This window comes from Hypanus sabinus, chromosome 17, assembly GCF_030144855.1.
Source record: "Hypanus sabinus isolate sHypSab1 chromosome 17, sHypSab1.hap1, whole genome shotgun sequence".
Taxonomy (NCBI): Eukaryota; Metazoa; Chordata; class Chondrichthyes; order Myliobatiformes; family Dasyatidae; genus Hypanus; species Hypanus sabinus.
Window position 1 is genome coordinate 53,852,706 of NC_082722.1, and position 14,953 is coordinate 53,867,658.

The window sequence follows — 14,953 nt, forward strand, 5'->3', positions numbered from 1 at the left end:
TTTTGGAAATTTTAAGATAAATGTATCATTGACCAATTCAATCTGTAAAAGCAATGTTACCAATGAACACACATTTCTTGTTTTATTCTCAATTTATCATTCATTCAAATACAAACTGATTATAAACCTGACTTAGAATCACATGGAGCCAAAAGCTTACAATTTTAATTTGCTTCACATGAACATATGAAACTAGTGCACCTGAAAGCATTTCAAATAAGACAACATTATTATACCTTTGATTATTTGATCAGATATATAGAAATAATCATAAAATTATCATTACCTATTTTCTGGTAAATCAATTACTTGACTCTTTTCATGCCATGAGTGCAACACTTGTTGGAGAGAGGGAGTTTAAGGAAAAGATTAACTCAGTGTTGTTCACATTCTGCAAATAAATTCTAGACTGGATTCATTAATGGCTCAAAAAGCCTCTGAATTCCATTTAAAAAAAACTAAAAATAAATTAAGTACCTGCACAGATCTGCAAGATAACATGCAGGTCATGTTAGGTTTTTATTGTAAATATCTTGTTGCATGCAGTGTGATATTGTGCAGCAGTTTATCAATTTTACTGCTATATTTATTTCTCAATAGAACAGCAGAGCAACTTTAGCTGGGAACAACTTCTCCAAAAATTTGAATTTAAGGAGTACGGCTTATTGTTTGTTTTGCAGGCTTCATTTTGAACATTTTGTAATGACAGAAATAGGAACCACTCATTCTGAGTAAAACTTACATATATGGATTCATGGTTTACTTCAAAATTACTGAAGGTATGTTCCTTACTGTTCTAAAGCTAAATGCACAGGCTTAAAGGGTTGGCTTGTTTTCCATGATGCCCCATAAGGCAATTTAGATATAAACAATAATGTCACGTGATTAATGTTTTGTTTGCACTAGATAGAAGCATTTTAATTTAAATTAACGCCTGCCATAATATCATAATTGCAGTTGCTGAAACGTTTATACAATGTTACCAATATGCTTGGAGATAGAGATTTGTTTTAAAAAGACAGTTAATGCTTCTCAATCAAACCACTTAATATGACATGGAGTATACTACTAATCACATTCAAAATATACATATAGAGTCTGGTAGATACTTGTAATGTCAGATTAATTAACTATATGCTTCAGAACATCATCTTACCGGAATTATTTTCCTGAAAAATAACCTTCGTGCCTTTCAAAAAGTTTTTTCCAATCAGAAATAAATCTTCACCTCCTTTCACTGTGCAAGTATTAAGGCTTTTTTTCAATATCTCAGGTGCTCCAGCTGGTTGGGCTTTAATTAAAATTAAACACAAAGTCAGCTTCTAATTTATGAAAATACTACATGAATACATACGTTTTAAGATAGTATGAACATAGAAAGATTTTGTGATGTAACAGTCAAAGATCGAAGTGCTTAAATTGATCAATAATTTCTAAACTAAAAGTCTACACAAAAGCATTGAGCAAATTATTATATTTTAACTTTACATGTATACTAAGTATACAAGGACCTGCTAAACATTTTCTTCCTTTTTTTGATATGTTTGAAATTTAATTCCTTTGTCAACTTTTTAAAAAAAATAAATTGCTTTGGGAATAAGTGGAACTCAAAACCAAATATCAGCTAATTAGGAACTTGTGAGTAATGGGACAAACTAACTGCAATTCAAGGTCATGCAATGCAGCCAACTAAGTCCACAGAATGGACAAAATATCCTGCTTTATCAAATTACAGAAAACAAGACAACAGAAACAAAACGTATATTCAATTAAAATAAAAACTGCACAAACTTCCATGTTATGTCAAAAATATTTGATAGTAAAGAGACAAAAGTATGTTCTATTGAATATTTTGAGCATTTGTAACTTGTAGAACAGACAAACAGACAGACATACTTTATTGATCCTGAGAAAACTGATCAATTAACTGGTGCACCTCTGTGTATACATGTGTAAATAATGATTTACACACACATACACTGGGAGTCCATATGTAAACAAGCAGAAGTGAGCAAGGCTGTGTACACAGAGTAAAGTCAATAGTGTAGATGTGTATGTTCTGCTGAGTTATAGCTTCACAGTTATGAATTATTCTTGTAATTGCAAGGTTAAATAAACATAAAATTAGATACTTTCCTCATACTGAAAAGCAAAATATTATGTGCATTTTAAAAGTCCTTATAAATATTGGGAAAAGTAAATTTTTGTTACACAGTTATGACATAAGAAACACAACAAACTGCAAGTTTATTGCAATTCAATTCTTAAACTTACATGACAGGCAACTCACGTTGGTTCTGCCTCACAGAAAGAACATACTATTTTGCATTTTAGCTAACAATTCATTTATTGGAAAAAATTAAACTTGTCATGGGGGATTGATGATTAATTTTCACTACTTGTCTTGAGCATCCATCTACAAGTAGCAAATGCAAATAGCCTAAGGGAAATCATGTTTCTTCCTCTCATAAATAAATTGTAATGCCTACAGTCGTTAATTAAAATACTTAAATTCCAAAGGCATGCACTGTGTTTTATTCCAGGTACACTGCTGTGGAAAAATTATTTAGTTAACATTTAACAAACACTATTACATGGTTTCACTTTTACTTCCAATGCAAAATACAGGTTTATGATTTATGTTATTATATGAAAAGAAACAGCTGTGATTGATTAATAATTAAAACTGTTTCCTTTTCAAGATGGTTTATTGTCATTACTCAGTATGTGTAAAGGAGAACAAAATGATTGCTATTCCAAATCTGATACAGCATTAAAAAACACAATAAATATAAATATAAAAACAATCTTATAAAACAATGTATAAGTAACTGTTATATAAAATGTTATATACACAGAATGATTGTATCTGAAATGACTCTAGATTATGTTCATGTAGTGGTGCTGGGGGGTGGGGTAATGGATAGAGGTGTTGATCAGCCTGGTGGATGCAACTCAGCCTCATCCCTCGAGTTGTACAAACCATCCATAAACTGGATGACTGGCACCCTTCATTATATTGCTGGTCTTTCTCTGCCACCTTTCTGTATATATTGGCTAGGTTGGTGCCAGTTAATGCATTGGGCAGTTCGAACTACTGGTCATCGAGCACTCCTGCCCGCTGCAGTGCTGTTTCGGCACCACCGTGATGCAGTATGTTAGAATGCTCTCCACTGCACATCTGTAAACGATTGTGAGCACTGGATGTGCATCGGCCAGATCTCTTCAGCCTCCACAGAAAGAGGCGTTGATATGCTTTCTTGATTGTTTAGGGTGTGTTCTGGGACCATGAGAGCTTATGTCAGATGTGCGCTTCTAGGAGCTTGAAACAGCTCAGTTTCCACCGTGAAGACGGGGTGAGTGATGCAGATTTTCCAGAATCAATAACCATCTCCTTACTCTTGTAAACACTGAGGAAGAGGTAATTTGCCTAGAACCAGGCCTTAAGCTCTTCCACCTCCTCTCTGTAGGCCATATTGTCATTGTTGGTGATAAGCCCTACCACTGTCAGGTCATTGGCAAACTTGACAATGTTAATTGCTCAAGTGCTTGGCTATGCAGTCACGTGTGCGCAGAGTATATAGCAGTGGGCTCAACACATAGCCTTGCGGGGGTGCCTGAGTTGAGGATGATGGGGAGAGAGATTTGTTGATTGGGAAGTCCAACAGCCAGTTGCATTGGACAGCAGTGTATTTAGACTGAGGAGTGACAGTTTGTTCACCAAGGTCTGTGGGGCAATAATGTTGAATGCCGAACTAAAATTCAGGAAGCGCATTCTGACATGTGTCTTTGTTTTCTAGGTGTATCACAGTCAGGTGCATGACACACAAAGACATTTTAGGCGTGATGTCATACATCATACAGTGGCTCTACCAGTAAGCAGATTGGTTAGTGTTCAGTGTGCAGGGATGAAGTTAGTCATTATGTAGTTCTGAAGCTGTACAGTTCTTCGATACAGGGATAATGATGGCTTATTTGAAGCATGTGGGGATGAGTAAAATGCTGAAGATGTTGTTGAAGACATCAGTGAGCTGGTGTGCACATTCTGAGTACTCAGCCTGGGATGTTGTCTGGGCTCACAGCCTTATGGGTTGGGGGGGGGGGGGGTTAACTCTGAAGAGACTTTCTCATGTTTGCTGCTGTTATACTCAGTGTGTGCTCACCTGGAAGAGCAGTAGCTTTTGTTTCATTAATCTAAATCAACTACAATGTTTGATCTCCCAAGGAAATAAATTTACGATTGTCTACCTTCTTTGTGGATCAGAGCTTTGAACTTGAATATGAAATTAAACTTGTTAATTATTTTGATAAATGAGCAACTGCCAATCCAAAAACAATTTTCTTGCAGAATTATTTAAAAAACTTTACATTATGCAAAATATCTCTAATCTTTCTCTTTTCAAACAGGAAAATGCATTTCTTCTGGTTTATTTCCCCTATAGAAAAATTAGGGATAGAGTGGTTTGTAAAGAATTGTTTTTAATAAGTGCTTAAATGTACTAACTGAAAGGGAAAGTTGCACTTTGGGGATGGATTAGCAATAAACATCTGCTACAAGCCTACAAACTCAGTGTTTTTTCTGTGAGGAGTCCATTCATGTTGCCAGTTTCTTGCTCTCTATGCAACTTCAGGAGATGCAATATTTACATTTTTCTCTCTGCCTTTCCTCTCTTCAAAGACACAACCACTCTTTCCAGCTCAAGCCACTACCTAATTTCCTCTACATTAGTATAATGTATTCAAAGTAGTCTCCAATATTGCTCCATTTACCTTGCAAGGGTAACTCAATGCCTGACATCTTAACTCTACATCCAAGTTTCACTCTGATCCGTCTTCAACCTTCTACATTATTTCAATGAAGCTCAGTGTAGGCCTGAGAAACAGCACATAATTGTTTTTAAAGAGCAAACATGAGGAAATCTGCAGATACTGGAAATTCAAACAACATACACAAAATGCTGGTGGAACACAGCAGGCCAGGCAGCATCTATAAGGACAAGCACTGTTGAAGTTTCGGGCCGAGACCCTTCTTCAGGACATTATTGTTTTTCTTAATGCATTCTATAGCTTTAGAAGCTCAAACTGACTTCAAGAATTTCAAATAGTGTTGTATCTCATATCTTCTGCATTGAAGATTTTTAGTCATTTTACTGTTTTAGTCTTTTCAAATTTCTTTCATCTCCTTTTATGTAAGCTCCAGAGGCAACATTTGGTGTTCACAAACCTTCACCACTTTCTCTCAGCTGCTTTAGTCTCACTTTGATCAATCCATTTCTCCCACCCTTCATCCTGTCACAGACCTTGACTATTTGTCTAATCTAATCCTCTCCCATTTCTCTGCAGCTTAAAACTTGTTTTATCCACAACAAGATGTCAGCCACCACCTTCTTCATTACAAAAGACATGATTACTGGAAAATCTATATTGGTGCAAAGAGATACAATACGTTTATATTTTCTGGGAACATACTGGCTGTGGTATAAGGCAGTGGGTGACACAATGGTGTGTACTAATGCCTCACAGCTCCAGAGATCAGCATCCGATCCTCATCTTGGGCGAGTCCATATATTTTCTCCCAAGACCTTGGGTTTCTTTGCACAGGCTACTGATGTTTTAGATGGCAGGTTAACTGGCTACAGTAAATTGCTCGATACAGATGGGTGGCAACTGAATCAGGTATTCAATGGGAAAACAAGAAGAAAACTGGGATTGAGGTGAATGATTGGTTTGAGCAAAATATTCTCAAAGGCTGTGTTTGTGCTGCTTGAATCTATGACTCAAGAAGTCACTCTGGAACTAATCAACAGTGAAATTTTGTGTTCTGGAGGAATGTTGATTTGTTTGGTTGTTGTCGTCATCGTGCTATCCCTCGAGGTCGAGGATGATGATCTTCGTTCCGTCACAGAGCGAAGACGCCTATGCGTGTATTTGTTTAACGTGTACTTGATGTTGCACTCCAAGAAACACACGATACTTCACAAATCAACCAACTGATTCCAATGACATGGAAACCACGATGATTGGAGCTGATGGATTTGTCGCAGCCTTCATCTGCCTTCACAGCCGTTGATTTCAAAGTAACTTCGTCCGCCTCTTCCACCATTGAGGTCTTGGTTGGATTGTTCTTTGTCAGGGACCTCAACCTTACTGCCATCGGTGACCCTACCAGGAGCATAGCTGCAGACAGCATGGCTCCTGGGATCTCAGGTCCACACAAGCCTCTGCACCACAACAAGGTGACAATCCACGGAGAAGATTGTGTATGTATGTGTGTGTATATATATACACACACACACACACACACACACACACACACAGAGTCAGATAATAATAAACTTGAACCTAACTATTAGATACATGTACAATAAAATGGGCATTTGAGGGAAGTAAACATTTGGAAGAATAATAATAATGGAGGAATTCAGTGGAAAATCAAAGGAAAACATGCTAGAATTACAGAAAAATTCTGGGCCTGACTGAGGAAGTGTTATCATTGTAATTGGTTATAACAATCTAGATTTGTCATTTGTATCCTGATTATCCACTGCCATCAGATGCACTATCCTCCTTCACATACAAGGTACAACTTCTACAACTGTGCCATTCAACAGCCTAAGTTACCATTATGTGTCTTCTACATAATCTTCATCACTTATGAGTAATTTACAATGGATGGAGAAGGACAATATTGGGATGGAGTCAGGAAGAATCCATTTATGGCACACTGGAGATCAATGGAAAGCAGACAGGTTCTTTGGAAATACATGAAACAATGTTGTTATCAAACTCCTTAATGTACGTTGTGAAAATGATATTCAACTTTCACAACTATTAAACTATGTAATAAATGATTACAAATTAACCATCATAGCTGTGATTTTTTTTTTCCTTTCTAGTTACCACATTCCAAAATTATGCTTTGGCACTTTCATACCACACATTAGTTTTAAAATGTAGTCTATAGGTCTACAGTGGATGCAACCTCACTGGCTCTTCACTTGTTCTTGAATAACTTGGACAATAGCAACACTTCAATGAGCCTGCTGTTAATCAATTACAACTCAGCATTCAACAAAATCATGCACTCAGTTTAATCAACAAGCTCCACAACTTGGGCCTTTGTAACTCCATCAGCAACTGAATCCTTGAGTTCCTCCCTGGGAGACCACAGCCAGTGAGATTAGGAAATATCATCATCTCCTTGCTGTCAACCAATACTGGCACACTCAAGGATGTGTAATTAGCCCACTCCTCTACTCTCTCTATGCCCACGCCTGTGTGGCTGGGCATGGCTCAAACGCCATCTATAAATTTGCTGATGACACAACTTTTGTTGCCAGAATTTCAGATGGTGACAGGCATGAGATAGATCAGCTGGTTGAGTGGTGTCATAACAACCTTGCAATCAATGTCAATAAGACCAAGGAACTGATTGTGGACTTCAGGAAGTGGAAGTCTAAGGAACACACACCAGTCCTCATTAAGGAATCAGCAGCAGAAAGAGTGAATAATTTCAAGTTCCAGATGTTAATATTTCTGAACATATTGATGCAATTGTAAAGAAGGGACAACTGCAGCTGTAGGAGTTTGAGGAGACTTACTATGTCACCAAAGACACTCGCAAATTTTTACAGATGTACCGTGGTGAGCGTTCTAACTGGTTGCACCACTGTCTATTATGGAGGGGCCACTGCACAGGATCAAAAAAAGCTGTAGAAAGTTATAAACTCAGCCACCTCCATGGCACTAGCGTTCCCAGCATCCAGCACACCTTCAAAAAGCGATGCCTCAAAAAGGAGCCATCCATCGTTAAGGACTCAACCACACAGGACATGCTCTCTTATCGTTTCTACCATTGAGGAATTGTTGCAGGAGTCTGACGACATACACATTTCAGGTACAGCTTCTTCTCTGCTATCAGATTTTTGGATGGACAATGAATCCTTGAACACTACTTCACTATTTTTGTTCTCTTTTTGCACTACTTAATTAATTTATATTTATTATGTACAAATTGCAAGAAAAAGTTTGTGAACCCTTTGCAATTACTGGTTTTCTGTATTAATTACTCATAAAATGCGTCTGATCTTCATCTAAGTCACAATAATGGACAAACACAACCTGCCAAAACTAATAATACATGAACAATTGTACTTTTCATGTCTTTATTGAACTCATTGTTTAATCATTCACAGTCCAGGTTAGAAATATGAGAATGATTGCTATAATCTCCTTTAGCAGCAATACCGCCATCAAACATTTCCTGTAGCTGCTGATCAGATTTGCACAACAGCGAAGAGGAGCTTTATACCATTTCTCCATATAAAACTGTTTCAGTTGATCAATATTTCTGGGTTGAAAGCCCTCTTCAGGTCATGCCATAGCATTTCTATTGGGTTAAGCTCTGGACTCTGACTTGGCCATTCCAAAACACAAATTCTCTTCTTTTTAAACCATTGTTGAATTACATCATTTTGCAACATTCTCTTGTAATATCATCCAACTTCTATTAAGCTTCAAGTGACAGACCACTACCCTGACATTCTCCTGTAAAATGTTTTGATAGAATTTTGCATTAATTGTTCCCTCCATATTTGCAAGCAGTCCAGGCACTGAAGCAGCAAAGCAGCCCCAAATCATGATAGTCCTTCCACCATGTTTCACAGTTGGGATGAGTTTTTGGTATTGGTGTGCAGTGCCTTTCTTCCTCCAAACATAGCAGTGTGAATTTCTGCTAATAAAGTTCAACTTTTGTCTCATCTGTCCACAGAACATTGTCCCCAGAAGCGTTGTGAAACCTCCAGATGGTGTTTTGAAAATATGAGACATACAGCAGTTATTTTTTTTGAAGAGCAGTGGTTTCCTCTGTGGTGTCCTTCCACAAAAACCTTTCTTTTCAGTGTTTTTCTTATAGTGGACACATGAGTAAAGAGTTCTAGAGATTTCTGCAGGTCTTCTGCTGTTACTCTTGGGTTCTTTTTCACCTCCTGCAGCACTGCACATTATGCTCTTGGTGTGATCTTTGCAAGACACAGACTTCAAGGGAGAGAAGCAACAGTACTGAATTTCCTCCATTTGTGGACAATTTCGCTTACTGTGGACTGATGAAGACTCAGGTCTTTAGAAATGCTTTTGTAGCCTGTTTCAGCTTCATTCATCTCTATAATTGTTCTTCAAAGGTCCTCTGAAAGTTATAATGATTAAGAAGAGCAGGCTTTGTCAGTAATCTGACTTAGTGTGTCTTTAAATAGGGCAGGGTAATTCTACAACCCACACTTGCAATTTCATCTGATTGATTGCAACAGCTGACTCCAAATAGCCTCTGTCAAAAGCAATACTCCAGAAGTTCACATACATTTTTTGAACCTAGACTTTGATTGTTTAAGTAGTACAATTGCTTGTGTGTTATTAGTTTAGGCAGATTGTGCTTCTCTATTATTGTGACTCAGATCACATTTTATGAGTAATTAAGGCAGAAAACCAGGTAATTGCAAAGGGTTCACAAACTTCTTGCAACTGTATATACTTTTTATTGTATTGTATTTATAGGTTTTCTTATCATTGTTATTGTAATCCACTATAATTGCTGCAGCAAAACAAAAAAATTTCACAACATAAGCCTGTGATATTAATTCTGATTTTGATAAGATGGTAAGTATATGTTTTCCCGGGAAATGTCTGAAAACTCACTGGTGTCCAGCTACTGCCCAGCTAGGGCATGGAGCAACTGCTCTCCGCTGAACATCGACGGCTCCTCAGTAGAGATCGTTAAGAATACCAAAGTTCTTGATGTTCACCTGGTGAAGAATCTCCCCTGGTCCCTCAACACCAGCTCCATAGCAAAGAGAGCCCAACAGTGTCTCTACTTTCTGCGAAAGCTGAGGGAAGTCCATCTCCCACCACACCCCCACCCCCCCATCCTCATCACATTCTACAGGGGTTGTATTTAGAGTATCCTGAGCAGCTGCATCACTGCCTGGTTTGGAAATTGCCTCATCTCGGATCGCAAGACCCTGCAACAGATAGTGAGGTCAGCTGAGAAGATCATCAGGGTCTCTCTTCCCGCCATTACAGACATTTACACTACACGCTGCATCTGCAAAGCAAACAGCATTAAAAGCACACACTCCTCATATAAACTCTTCTCCATCGTTCCATCTGGGAAAAGGCACCGAAGCATTCAGGCTCTCATAACCAGACTATGTAACAGTTTCTTCCCCCAAGCCTGAACTGACAACAACTTACTGCCCTCTACCATGCCTATTGTCTTGTTTATTATTTATTGTAATGCCTGTACTGTTTTGTGCACTGTATACAGTCCTGGGTAGGTCTATAGTCTAGTGTAGTTTGTTTTCTGTGTTGTTCTTACATAGTTTAGTGTAGTTTTTGTACTGTTTCATGTCCTGAAAAACGTCATCTTGTTTTTGCTGTGTACTGTAAAAATGTTATGTCAAACATTATGGTTATGGTCAAAATGACAATAAAATGTGACTTGACTTGACTTGCCTCCCTAATTGCAGATAAGGTGGTCAGACCTTAGAAGGCAACCACAGACTAACCCCATGGAGATAAGATAAATTTTGATTTTAAAAACATTTTATGCGTTCCAAGAAGAGACTGTTAGATGCTGTGATCAAATCATTGAAGGTCACCTTGGAAATCCTTGAATTTGTATCTCACTGGGAATTTCAGCTGATGTGACTGTCATGTGACAGTTGTTCTCCTCAAATTTTAAGTATGATTTCACTGAGTAGAGGATTAAATGTGTAGTACTATACTTGTGACATCATTGCATCCATGCCTGATGTTAACTAGAGTGCAGGCATGTTGATCTTTAATGGAAGTGTCCTATTCAATTCTGTGAATAAATTGATTTTACATAGAAATTATCATGTAGTTTCTTCAGAGGCAAAATGAATTTGGATAACTTCAATCTAAACAACATACACATTTCTGAATACAATTTTCTCTCTCAAAAAGAGCAAACTGTCAGTGGGTGAATGCTTATTAATAGTTTATCAACTATGATTCCCAAGCATGATGCTTGAATCCATTTAATGGCAGGCAATTAGCTGTCCATTAAAAAAAATCATTTTGAAAATACTACTCACTGCAGAGGATGGATGATGAAGGCGTCTGCAGTGTTAAAGTAGACCCATCAGCACGAACAATATTTACTCGAAATACCAACCGTGCACGAGTGCTTTTCTTTTTGGATCCTGCAACACCAATACGTGCTTCAACATCAGCATTCCTTAGCTTTAGAATTCCAACACAGTCAACACTAGAAGCAAAATAAAACAGTTATGAAGTTAATAGCAACTGTGCTATAACTCATCAATAATTTCATTCATGGCTCCCTATTTAGAGCAGCACAATTTGCATTTAAAAATAACCAATTTGTATTTATTAAAGTCCTTATTATGATGTTTTAAATTATCTTATAAACAGATGTTGGAAAGACAAATTAAAACAGAAAATTCTCGGATCACTCAGGAGATCAGTCTGCATCTGTGGAAAGAGAAACAGAGTTAACATTTCAGGTTGAAGAGTCTTCAACAGAAGTAGAAAATGAGAAAACAAGTTAGTTTTAAGTTGCAGAAGGTGGGGGGGGATTGAAAGTTCAAAATAAATATCTTTTATAAGGTGACAAGCTAATTCTGCTGGTTAATAAATTAACGTGGACCGTTAGAAAGAAAGAAAACACACAGAAAAGGCATGTAAAACAATGAAGCTGTTGTTTGAGATCCAAGGTCCCCTTTCACTTTGGATATGCTTAGAAGATTTGGCAGCATCTGTGCAGAAAGAAAAACTAGGTTAATATTACAGATGGACAGCAGAACTGGTTTGTTCTGATACATTAAAAAAAACTGGCTCAACATATTTTTTATGTAGCTACGTGAATCCCCACAGCATCCTATGAATCTGTGATCTCTGTCTCGGCAGCCAACATCAGAATATCTTTCAAGACCGTGAACCCTTGTAAGGCATCAGGCCTTGATGGTGTATCTGGATGGATACTGAAAACCTGTGCCAACCAATTGATTGGAGTATTTATGTACAACTTCAACTTCTCACACCGGTTGTCTAAGGTTCTCAGCTGTTTCAAAAGGGCATCAATCATACTGGTGCCCAGGAAAACTGTGTGAGCTGCCTCAGTGACTACCGGTCAATAGTACTCACATTTACTGTAATGATGTGCTTTGAGAGGTTGGACATGATTGGATCTGCTGCAATTGGCCTATCTCTGCAACTGTGCCCACTGTAGATCTATCTCACTGGACTCTCCACTCGCTTTGGAGCACTTAGACAACAGCAAAAGCATCATCTTCTCACTACATATCACAAAGCTTCTAAACCTCGGCTTCTGTACCTCCCTCTGCAACTGGATCATCGATTTCCTCATTGAGATAGCACAGTCAGTGTGGATTTATGATATCGCCTCCTGACAATTAAAATATGCACACCTCAAAGATACATGCTTAGCCCATAGCACTAATCTCTCCCCACTCATCACGACTGTGTGACTAAGCATAGTTCAAACGCCATTTATAAATTCGCAGATTATACCTCTACTGTTTATAAAATCTCAGATGGCGACAAGGAGGTAGACATAGTGGAAAAGATAGGTTGGTTGAGTGGTATATTAAAAACCTTGTACTCAACAAAAGTAAGACCGAAGACCTGATCATGGACTTCAGGAAGGTGAAGCTAGGACAACATGCACAAGTTATAATTAAGGGGTCAGCAATGGTAATGGTGAGCTGCTTCTGGTTCCTAGATGTCATCATCTCTGAGTATCTCATTTAGTATGTTCAGAGGGAACATGGGCATCCAGTTGCCTGTGACTTTAATTCGTCATCCCACTCCTACCCTGAATTCTCTGTTACTGGCTTCTTAGAAGACAGCACAGTAGTGGAGCAGCTGCCTCATAGCTCCTGTGAATCAGGATCAGGACCTCTGTATCAGTCTGTGGGATGTTTACATATAATCCCTGTTGCAGTCTCTTCCAACTTGCATGCTGAATGCTAAATTAATAGGACTTTGTAAGTTGCAGCTGGGCACATAGTAGATCCTGGGCATAGTTGGTGGGAATTTGGGTAGAAAAGATTACTGGAAAAATGAGATTGCTCTGAAGCCAGCACTGACTGCATCAGCAAAAATAGCATTCTTTTATGTTGTCTACTATGTTGGGTGTGTTCTTTCATTGATTCTATTATTGGTTGTTGGATTTATTGAGTATGGCTGCAAGAAAATGAATCTCAGGGCTGTATATGGTGACATAGGTACTTTGATAATAAATTTACTTAGAACTTTGCATTGAAATACATTCAGTAGTCATTTTATTAGATACGTTCGCGGTCATCTGCTGCTACAGTGCATCTAATTCAAGGTTCAATGTGCTATGCATTCAGAGGTTCTCTTCTGCATAACACCGTTATAATGTATAGTTACTTGAGCTACAGTCACATCCCTGTCAAGTTGAATGAATCTGGCAATTCTCCTCTGACCTCTCTCATTGACAAGATGTTTTCACCCACAGAACTGTGCCTCACTGGATGTTTGTTTTTTTTTTGTACCATTCTCTGTAAATTTGAAAGACTTGTACGTTAAAATCCCAGGAGATCATCAGGTTCTGAGATACTCAAACCACTGGTTTCCTCTCACTACAAATGCTAGCTGACTTTGTCTTACATTTCAGTCAAACAAGTCATCAGGATTAAGAAGCCATCATTACACTTTTTCAGCCAGCACTATTGCCACATATAATTTAGCTCTCTTGGTCTCCACCATTTCACAAGCATTGCCTTTGTCCTTGGAGCCCTCCACCTCCACCCCCAAACAACTTAAAACCTATAACTTTATGAGCTCTCATGTAGGGCATTGGTCTGAATTATTAACTATTTCTCTCAGCAAAGATGCAGTCTAACCTGCTGAGAATTTCCAGCATAATGGTTGCAAGTAGTGAAGGACCTAGAATCAGGGGGAAAAATGTTTAAAATATCAGAAAAGAATATAATGGCTTGATAATGAATTTAAAACTAAGGACATATCAAATTCAGTGTGAAGTGCAGGAATATGAATGGTTCATTCCGCTTAGATAATAACAGGAAAAGCTGACAAACTGGTTAATTATTGGACGTTATCCACAGCCTCTGTTGTTCAAATCCACCATGGCATCTGAAGAATTTAAATTCAATTTTAAAAACTAGTGGAGATCATGAAACCATCTGATTGCCATAAAAATCTAACAAGCAGAAAACATGCTATTCTTGTCACGTACATCATTGCAGACCCACAGGGATGTGGCCAGTTATACCAAGGCCTCTCATCTGGAAAAAAACACAGTAATAAAACTGGAAGATCACCATGCATTGATCATGACATTGGATTTGGACATGGCAGGTTCATTGAAATACAATGTTGGAAAATGTATGGTCATGCACTTTGGTGGAAGAACTAACAGGCAGACTATTATTTAAATAGGAAGAGAATTCAAAATGCAGAGATGCAAAGGGACTTAGGAGTCTTTGTGCAGGATACCCTACAGGTTAACCTCCAGGTTGAGTCGGTGGTGAAGAAGGCATTCATTTCTAGAGGTATAGAATATAAGAGCAGGGATGTGATGTTCAGGTTCTATAAAGTACTCATGAGACCACACTTGGGAGTATGGCATGCAGTTTTGGGCTCCTTCTTTTAGAAAGGATATACTGACATTGGATAGGGTTCAGAGAAAATTCATGAGAATGATTCCAGGAATGAAAGGGTTACCTTATGAGGAACATCTGGCAGCTCTTGGGCTGTATTCCATGGAGTTCAGGAGAATAAGGGGGAATCTCATAGAAACATTCTAAATGTTAAAAGGCCTGAACAGATTAGATATGGCAAAGTTATTTCCCAAGGTAGGGGAGTCTCGGACAAGAGGGCATGACTTCAGGATTGAAGGACATCC

General features: G+C 38.1%; 1 protein-coding gene across 2 annotated transcripts in view; it reads right to left on the reverse strand.

Moving 5' to 3' along the window:
• nfat5b (nuclear factor of activated T cells 5b) overlaps positions 1-14,953 on the reverse strand; it is a 192,870-nt gene that overhangs the window by 42,476 nt on the left and 135,441 nt on the right. For both annotated transcript variants that reach the window (XM_059993108.1, XM_059993107.1), the window contains exons 6-7: positions 11,112-11,284; positions 1,157-1,291 (exon numbers count right to left, since the gene is read on the reverse strand). In XM_059993108.1, the coding sequence (XP_059849091.1) occupies positions 1,157-1,291; positions 11,112-11,284 (308 nt within the window). The remainder of the gene's footprint in view (positions 1-1,156; positions 1,292-11,111; positions 11,285-14,953) is intronic.